This window comes from Cebus imitator, unplaced genomic scaffold (genome assembly GCF_001604975.1).
Source record: "Cebus imitator isolate Cc_AM_T3 unplaced genomic scaffold, Cebus_imitator-1.0 Scaffold124, whole genome shotgun sequence".
NCBI lineage: Eukaryota > Metazoa > Chordata > Mammalia > Primates > Cebidae > Cebus > Cebus imitator.
The window spans coordinates 7043690-7053797 of record NW_016107439.1 but is presented as its reverse complement, the minus strand read 5'-3'; the positions used below and the strand labels follow the sequence as shown (position 1 = coordinate 7053797).

Here is a 10108-nt window from a genome sequence, read left to right as displayed (position 1 = left end):
AAGGTACTTAATTGAAAAAAAAATGTGAAATTACATAGGTAATTTAAGAAACTGTGTCAAGAAAGACACAGTTTAAGAGAATGTAAATATTTATTTTATAACAAGTTACTGGGTTTATTTTTGTACTAAGGATCATGAGAGTAAACAACACTTTGAAAAATTGAGATACTTTGCCACAAACTTACAAATATTCCTCAAAACAATGAGGCAGTAGCAGAATAACAGAAGCCATTATAATCACAAGCCATAAAACTTTATTATAGGAAATGACTATATACACTCAATGGTTGCAAATAAGTGTTATTACAATGAAGGATTGAAAACCAAACTATTTCCATTTAGGTAAATAATGTCTTAAAAGTCCACTAATTAGCCCTTTTTGCTTAAATGCATTTCAGTTACCACAGCTTTTACCATCAGACACTCAAAGGGTCCAAGTATGTTTCAGCTTCCAGCAATAACAGTTATTTTATTTATTCTGACAGAAATATTTCAGAAATTGTTTGAGGATCAGAAATTAGCTTTCTCGATTTTTCTCTTCACACAGTAGACTATTTCTACCCAAAATTGTCATTTCTTATGCTCTTTGTTCAAATATATATATGTATATAATATTTTCCAGGGAGAAAACTGGAAAAGTTTATTTGAATAGAAAACCCGTTTAGTGAGGAACATTAAAAAAAATAAGAACCTGGACAGATCACTTTATGATTTACATTTCAGATTATTTTTTCTTCATCCTTTATGTGTGAAAAATAAATCAATAAAAAAATAAGCATTTGATAAAAATGGAACAGGAAACAAGATTGCATAACATCTAGAATTTTCTTGTAGTGTCTTTGTGCCCATCTACATGCAAACAAGTATCTATTACAGGATCCCTTCCACCCAACACACCATGTGTCTCAGTAATGTTGTCTGTTGGTCAAAGCTTAATGTCTTTCTTTCTATTTGGGGCTATCTTTCCCTCTCTCCACTGAAGACTTCTGTCATAAGAGTACTGATTTCATCCTCATATTATCCACCATAAACCTATATTATTAACTGGCTTGTTATACTCCAAACCATCACACACCAACAAGAAGAAACTTCTGCAGAAATTTTAATAATGTCTCTTTTGTACTAAGGAACTCTGTGAACTCTTTATGACTTCGTAATTTTACCTAGCCTCCTGATATCCACATTCATGCTTCTCAGTTTATTGGTCTAACCTAACTTTTCATTGTCTCTATATGAATCTTTCAAAGAAATTGGAATTCTAATTTGTGCTCATGCTTCTGTTTCTTTTCTCAAGCTGTTTACCCAATTGGAAATTGTGATCTCCGTCCTTCTCACCTATTGCATCCCCAAGCTTCCATCCCTAAACACATATCCTCCACAAAACCTTCCTAGAGATATCCTCCCTCCCTTAAATTGTATAACTAATCTCATCTCTCTGACTACATTATATTTTCCTTGAAATTTCATCTTTATATTTCCTTTTGTATTTAGAACAGTACTTTGTACATAGAAAGTGCTGCATAAATATTTGAATAAGGTTACCTCACTTCCAAAATGCAAACACAAAAAGTCAGAACTGATCTTAAATCAACTAGAGCAAAATGGTTAATAATGTTTGAAAACACCATTTGGAAAGTCCTTTACAAATACTTGGTAATGGCTTTTGTAACTGTATAGAAGCCTGGCAAGACCTCCCTAGCAGTAAAAAGCAATAAAGAATGGCCAACAGAAATGGAATATCAAGTATGTGTTGCTGTCATATGGTATAGCACTGAGAAGCTGAATAAATTTGATGATATAAAGAAAACTAGGTAAGTCAGAAATAAATGTTTCTAGTGAGACAAGCAGTAAAACATTAAGTGTCTACTGGATAACTTCATTCCCAATGCTAAGACCAGTGAAATAATTTCCAATGTAGTATCTTGTTACAGGAAATTTTGCTAGAGTAAAAATAGGCACTGGTATAGCTTTGAAAATTTTATTTATGTATCTATTCATCTGTTATACATTTACTTCAATACCAGTTATTTATTTTAATCTACTAAAATCATCTTATCTAAAGCTCATCTCTTGGAAAATCAAAGCGTTTTGTGAATTTTTCACAACACTTTGACCTGGAATACAATTTCACATTTATAATTATGGGGCCCTTGGTGTGAAAGAACTGTCAGCCATTCTTTTGATGCTGAATTGGCATGAATATAGACTTCAATTTTATTATTGTTCTTGAGACAAAAACAGTCTATTTTATGGTGATATATTAATGCCAGAATATGGAACCACAAATAAAAAAATAATCCTTATGATTGCCTTCATATTTATACACATCTACTGCGCTTTAATTTGAAGTTGATCAATTTTTAAAACTTACTAATGAAATCTCTCTTCAGCTTAAAATAAAATGCCTCCAATGAATTGCTAATTCCTACATATATCAAAACTTTAGTTAGACTTACTGGGACATTTTTCCCTATCTCTACTAAATTCTCAAGTAATCTATGTATTTTTTACATTTTTTCCATGAACTTACTTGGCTTTACAAAAAATAATTTCAAGTGAGCCTAATTTTGTCCACGGAATTCAAAGATAAATAAAATAAAATATGACCCTGTCATTGTAGATCTAAGAGAAAAAAATTATGCCAAACACATTTTCACCTCTCAGAATTTCTAGATCCTGGTAACATCTTCAGAGAATAGGTCTACATAAACAAACATTTTTACAAGTGATCCTATCTCCTGTGCTCCAGTTATGCTTCTCAATTCTTTATATCCACTTTTAGGGTCTATGTTAGTGTTAAAATCATTTAAAGCATCCAGGAAATTCAAGTTCCCATTAATTCAATAAATTATGGTATAACTTCCCAGAAAAAGGGGAAGATTTTTTAAAAATTATTTCTCAAGATGATGAAACTTATACTGGGAATAGAGTAACAGGAAATGGACTAAATCAGCTTTGAAAAAAAGCTGTATTTGATTTCTTGAAAAAGTAGTCTAAATGCATTTTTACCTTTTTATTCTTATTTTTAGAAATAAGATTTGTACACCATTCTTTCTGATTGCACATTTACATACAACTGTTCAAAGTACCACTTGCTCTGAAAAGAAAGTGATTGCTTGATGGTATATACAAGGAAAGACATCTTTCATATATTTATAAATTTTATTTCCACTTGTAAATATTGTCAACATTTAAAGCCAAGTTAATGAAACACCAATGAGAAAAGCAAAGCTATTTGTTTTTTCTTTTACATAGAACTGTGTTTCAGAAGGAATGCTATTTATATCAAGCACTTTTAAGTATTTTAAAATATAGTCATGCTCAGATACACTTGAAAGAGTCCCAAAATCAAAACTGTCTCATGATAATGAGTAAGCTACAGTTTAAAACATGAAAATAGCCATACAATATTTTAGTGAATTATTTTATTTTTTATGAGTACTTTTTTATTTATCCTTAAATGAATGCGTAACTTTAAAAACATCCATCAGAACTCAATGTTATTTCAATGAATGTATGAATAATGTGTAAATGAATATATAGATGACCGAAGTTAAATTTGGCTATTCATTCAAGAAAAAAGCAGTGTCAGTGGATATTGGGCATTATCATTTGATTCATGCTTATTTTTTCAGAAGTTTATAAGCAAGTGAAAAAAATCAGAGTTAGCAGGGAACACAAAGTAAACAATAAATTAATTAATTAAAAATAAAGAAAACCTATATATTTCTAATACATATGTATAACCATGCCAGAGATTCACTAGCCATATGGCAAAATTATAACATTTAAAACTAGAGTGTCAATTGCACAGGTGACAGTTTACCTGCCCCCTCCAAACCTTAAGTCAGTTAGGCCGTGATCATAAAACTCTACATCATGATCACTGGTCTTGGCAACAGAAACAATTTTTAAAGGTTATTTCCAAGCTAATCTGGGTAGTTCCCCAGAAATTTATGTGATGAATCTCATAAACAATTGATATGTCAAACTACTTACAAGATTATAACCATCGAAGCCTAAATTTAAATCTCTTCTTAACAAAAGAGACATTTTGAAAACTATTAACTGATAGATTTTACATCCTGTGAGACTCTAAGAATTTAGAGGGCTCTCACACTTATGTTCATTAAAGATGCCTCAACAAAACTCCCTCTTTAACATGATTTTGAGGCTTCCCTAATTTTCTAGTAAAAAAGAATATTATAACAATATATAATGTGTTTTGAAACTGACAGTGTTCAGAACTTTGGAGCCAGAAGAGGCAATATGTAATGCAGGTCTGTAACTGTTCTCTGAATATTACTAGTCTAAAAACAATGCTAAGAGCACATATTTAAGATTCTGTCCTCAATACGACCTGCAACTCAGTTTGCCAGGTAATAATTTTTCACGACATGAGTAAATAAAAGCACTGTTTCTCAATATTTTGTTATTTTAGGGTCTGTAACACATTCATAAAACAAAGAAAAATAATAATTTCTCTCTGCATTTAATTTGCATTGGTAGATTTTAATATTTCAATGTTAACTTCATCATACATTATTAATGCTATGAAGCAGAGAATAAAATGGTTAGATTTTGTCTGATTTTTTATCTTGCAGTCTTAAAAAATGACTTTGGTGGCTTCCTTCCAAGTTTGCAAATTACCTAAGTAAATGTAACTGGAGTTCTGTTTAATATTGCATTAGAAAATGGACTGGATTAAAAGACAGGTAAAAATTGACCTCTTTATAGGTCTTCTGTAATTGATAAGTTAAAAATAAATCAGTTTCTTCTTGGGAATACAGTATCTTGGAAATGGATCCAAGAAAACTATGGCTTTATGTTAAGTAACTGTATTTCAAGCAGGACCTACAAACAAAAAGCAAGAAAAAAAAATTAAAATATTTTTTGGCAAAAAGTTTCTACATAAATATTAGTCTTTAGTCTCAAATTACAAAAAATATAGATTATATTTAAACAAAATGTGTATTAAAATCAATCCAAGTTTAAAACATGAATCAGAGAACTTAAAAATTCAAAATTATGCTAACATATAAGTAAATTAAAGAAAATTTAAGTAAAAATATGTGAGTATTTTAACCCACTGGATTTTGCAACTAATCAGTTTTTAAAAGCTGCTATGTTATTTACTTTTGCAGGCCTTAAAATAGTTACAATACTACTCGTATTTTAACCATTGGTTTCTCTGCATTTTAAATTTAAACTTCAAGTTACTGAAGTGCAAAAGATTCTACTGAATTTAGTCAGACTTCTTTTGATTTTTGCTCATGGTAGATTTTATAAGTAAAGATAGCCAACCCAATAAACCAAGTTGAACAGGGCAAAAGCTGTTGGGAAAAATATTCTCGAATAAGAGTCAATTTTGGCAATGCGTATATGTATCCTTCCTTCCCTCCAAGATCCTGTTCTGCAGTCTTCAAAGCAACAGAAGAAGCTGGCACAATCTTTTCCCTCCAAACACTGGTATCCATAATCATCATCTTGCGGCACAGAAACATTATTCATTGGAATCAGAGTAGATCCAGGGTGGAGACCAGGAGACATCTGAGAAAAATAATAAATGAATTTTTGACACTAAAAAAGGAGCATAGGAGAGATAAATTTTCTCCCTTAAGGCAAATTCTAGGAGACTGATATGTAATGAAAATAATCTTGATTTCAAAAAATCAGTATTTTCAACTGGAACATATTTTTATATTATAATTTACTTTGCAACAGAACATGAGTTAAATTATATTACGCAGAAATGAAATAGCCCGGAAAAATAAAATATATTTTACACTTTTAGAGAGTTAACCTACCAAATTATTATTTATCACAAATCTAATAACATAAAAATGAACTGTATATTCTATGATATTTTACACTAAAACATTAACAGTGCTACATGTCTTTTTTTTTTTGCTGTTATATGTTATTTACTTTAATAAAAATGAGATAAATAGCAAATAAGACATTTTGATAATGCAAAACGTTTGACAAGCTGTGAATGAACAAAAAAAAATTATTGGCGATGTGAAGCACAAGGTATCACTTTTGGGAAAGAGGATGTGCAGGAATTAAAAACTCAGAATTGGGAACAACTGGTGTTCAAATTCTACTCATTCTACCAATGTAGCTGTCTTCATAGCTGGAATTATATTAGCACCTAATTTCTGTGACAGCTATGATAAGTGTATTTCACAGCTGATGTAAAAGTATCAATGCTCCATCATGCTCAGTAATAATAGCTACTATTATTAGCAGTTTTATTTGGAACATGTTAAATTAACTTTCTATAATACTTGATTTTGAATAATACTTAAATAATTAAAAAGTGAAAGTATTATACATTTGACAAAGTTAGAATAATATAGAACATTAAAGCAAGCACCGACATCAAACTTGTGCCTAATTTCTAGCTTTGCCCAGTAAAGTTGTATAAATGTAAACTGGAAATACGACTGTTCATTTGTTACTATGTTTTCTTCTGTACAAAAATGGTGATAAAAATACTGTAGATTTGTTTTATTATTAAATGGGTTGATGGACATAAAACATGAAGCAAAATGTTTGAAACATAGCAAGTAATCACCTGCCAGTAGGTAACACCACTATTGTTGTAATTGCTACTGTTTATTCCTGATGAGGCTATATCACAGTTGATCATAAAATTCATGCTAAGATAAAAATACTAACAATAACAATAGAAACAACGACAAAGTCTTAGACCACAGAAAAATGTTACTGTGACATTAATAAATTAATGACTACTTTAATAAACTCACAAGTAAAATATAAAGATTTCTTTCAGTTTTCGTAATTCTTCATTTTTCAGGACTCCACATATCTTGAGGATTATCTTAAGATGGAAATCTTACAACTTTTTGTAATGAGCAATTTACTATCTAAACACTAAATATAGTACCAAATTTATAAAAATGTTTTTTTAATTTCTATTTTTAAAATTTTTTAATTTTTATTTATTTTATTGCATTTTCAGTTTTGGGGTACCTGTGAAGAACATGCAAGATTGTTGCATAGGTACACACGTGGCAGTGTGATTTGCTGCCTTCCTCCCCATCACCCACATCTGGCATCTCACCCCTTGCTATCTCTCCCCAAATTTAAACCAGATCTTACAGCCTTTCTAATGCAAATGTTTGATAAATGTTGTCATTCTAAATTTTGAAATAGATCAACAAAATTAAATATTTTATAAAAAACATTTTTACAATTATAAACTAAAGTTTAAAATATCTTGCAACTTTAACCTATGCTCATATCCATTTCGTTTCTAAAGGGAAACATAAAATCTAAGTCACCAAATATTAAACTTCAGTAGATGCAAAAATAATCAAATATTCACATTTAGTAATATTTTTAAAAGATTAAAATATCATGCAGGTCACAATATTCCTATTAGAGACAAAATGTGCACCTTGAAGATAAGGAGAAATGCTATAAACACAAATAAGTTCATGATTAAACTTGCTTAGCTATGTCATAAAAAGCAGAGGCAGTATCTTATTAAATGTTAATGACAGATCTTTTGAGGATGGAGCTTGGGGATAGTTGACTACATTCCTAAATTTTTATGGAGCACTAAAAACATGTAAAAAAAAAAAAGGGGGGGAGAGAGAGAGAGAGAGAGAGAGAGAGAGAGAGAGAGAGAGAGACAAATTGGTATTCGTTTCCTTGTCACTTGACACTTGAATAGCATATGCTCAGATGCTAATCAGAATGAAAATTAATGTTTAAAAATTGTTAGCAGGCAATTTGAAGATTATGTAGTAGAAAACACATTCCATATATGAAGCAGCATTATCATAAGTGGAAATACGGTGTGTTTTTCAGAGGATATTACTTGTTCATGAGATAAATGATTAAATTTTTAGTGCACTAAAATGAAGAAAAACTGCAAGGTGGTTTACTTAAAAAAATGGACTAATTTCTGGTGAACAGTATCATGGAGAGTTTCTGTTGCAAAGACATTTTAAATTTGCAATTTTCTGGATTTTTCTGCTCCTACTCCCATCCTTTCCAAACTCAAGTTCATGAACTGGAAGAAACTACACTTCAATGAATGATGAAAGTAAACAGAAATGGACTTTCTACATGTTGAGAAAAATAGCCAAAAAACTAACACAATACCAATAAAATAAAATGATGATAAAATCCAGATTTCTGACCTGGAAACCTCTGAGAAATTAATCAGAAAAATATATACAGTCCAAGTCTTATATATCTGAAGTTCAACTATTCTACCCATCTTAATGTCTCAAGTATAGACCCTGTTTCCCCTCAAAAAAGCAAACATTAAAAAACAATACATCAGTTAAAGCAATTTAAAAAGAAACAACATAATTGAATAGAATATACTACTTTAAATGAAATAATTTTTAAAATATACATTTTTAAAATTTTAAAAATTATTAAGAATATAGCTGAGCTTACTATTTTGAGAAATTCATCCCATTTTCACTATTAAGAATATAGCTTTGTCTAGTTAAACATTAGTAAAATATATTTAAGCACCAAGTTATACTAATATCAAATAAATATTAAGTGATAAATCAGCATTTACAGATAAGTGTTATTTATATCATCTGCTAATATCTTTAAAATTATTAAATATTAATAATATGAATAGCAAATACTGTTTGATGATTATATTTTAAAATACTGACTATATACTATTATTAATTTCCCATATAAAATGTTGCACCTGAAAATGCTAAGCTAAGCACTCTTTACCCCTCCTTCACAAAATACTGTTTAAATTGGGGTGTTCCAAATTAGAGATTATCCCATCAGCATTAAAAAATCAACAGGAGGGGAGGGGGATCCAAGATGGCCATTTAGGAACAGCTCATGATTGCAGCTCCCAGTGAAAGTGCATAGGGTGAGTGGACGCCACATTTTTATTGCCCACGGACTAGGAAATTCCCAGGCAGAGGTGCTCCATGGTCGCCAGTGCGGCTGTTTCGGCCAGCACGGCTGTGCCAGCCGGCACCGCTGCTTTGCCCCGCGCAGCTTCTTTGTCGGCGCCCTGGAGCAGCGGTTCTCTGGTTCTCCGGATCTCCGTACAAAATACACCGGTCCGGGTGCCCTTTTGGCTGGCGATTGGAGCCACGGGAAGTCGCCCATTCGTCTGTTTAAAAAGGGAAAAAAAAAAAAAAAAAAGAAAAAGACACCAAGGAAAAAAAAAAAAAAAAAAAAAAAAGCACCACAAACCTCAGTGCCGCTGTTTAAGCAAGCACAGTGAGTGGCAGCAGGGGAAAACAAACAGACCCCGGTGCCTCTTCAACAGGTGACTGGGACACAAACTTAAAAAAGGAGCTGAGGCAGGGAGCCAGGCGATCAGGCTTGGCTGGTCCCACCCCCACAAAAGAACAGCAACCAGAAACTCTGGATTGAGACTTTCACAGAAAGCGCAGCTGAACTGGGGACGGTCCAGCTCTGCGGGGGAGGGGCGTCCGCCATTACCGAGGCAGCCCGCCAGGACGGAGGTAGTCGGCCAATGCTGAGGCAGCCCACCGTTGCCAAGGCAACCCGCCATTGCTAAGGCAGCCCGCCGTTGCCAAGGCAACCTGCCACAGCAGAGAGACTCCTCCAGAGGTGGGCCACCATTGCCAAAGCGGTTCTAACTACACCCATATAAACAGGACTGCAGGGAAGTTCACTCGGCAGCAGGGCGGATCCCATAGCAGCTCAGCAAAGCCTCTATAGGTCGACAGTGACTAGGCTGCCTCCTTGCTGGGCAGGGCAGGTCTAAAGGAAAAAAAAAGAGAAGGCGGCAGCATAACGGAAACTCATAAATAAAGCCCTAAATCCCTGGGACAGAGCACCTGGAAACAAAAAGCAGTTTATGAGTTCTGCTGCAGCAGACCTAAATGTACCTGCCCAGCAGCTCTGAATGAATAACAGAGCTCACAGCTCACCATTTGAGCTCCTATAAAGAAGAGACCGTCTCCTCAAGCAGCTTCCTGACCCCTATATATCCAAAGAGACACCTCATAAAGGAGAGATCAGGTTGACACTAGGCGGGTATCCTTCTGGGACAAAGATAGCAGAAGAAAACTGGTAACAACGCTTACTGTTCAGCAGCTGCTGCAGGTGA

General features: G+C 32.8%; 1 protein-coding gene across 2 annotated transcripts in view; it reads right to left on the bottom strand.

The window, feature by feature from the left end:
* Positions 1-234: 234 nt before the first annotated feature.
* The window catches only part of GABRG1 (gamma-aminobutyric acid type A receptor subunit gamma1), a 93144-nt gene continuing 83270 nt past the window's right edge, over positions 235-10108 (bottom strand). Inside the window, exon 9 of one of the 2 annotated variants that reach the window (XM_017540344.2) lies at positions 235-5550. In XM_017540344.2, coding sequence (XP_017395833.1) covers positions 5284-5550 — 267 coding nt within the window. In that variant the 3' untranslated portion in view covers positions 235-5283. The remainder of the gene's footprint in view (positions 5551-10108) is intronic. The other variant, XM_037742655.1, reaches the window with a different exon arrangement.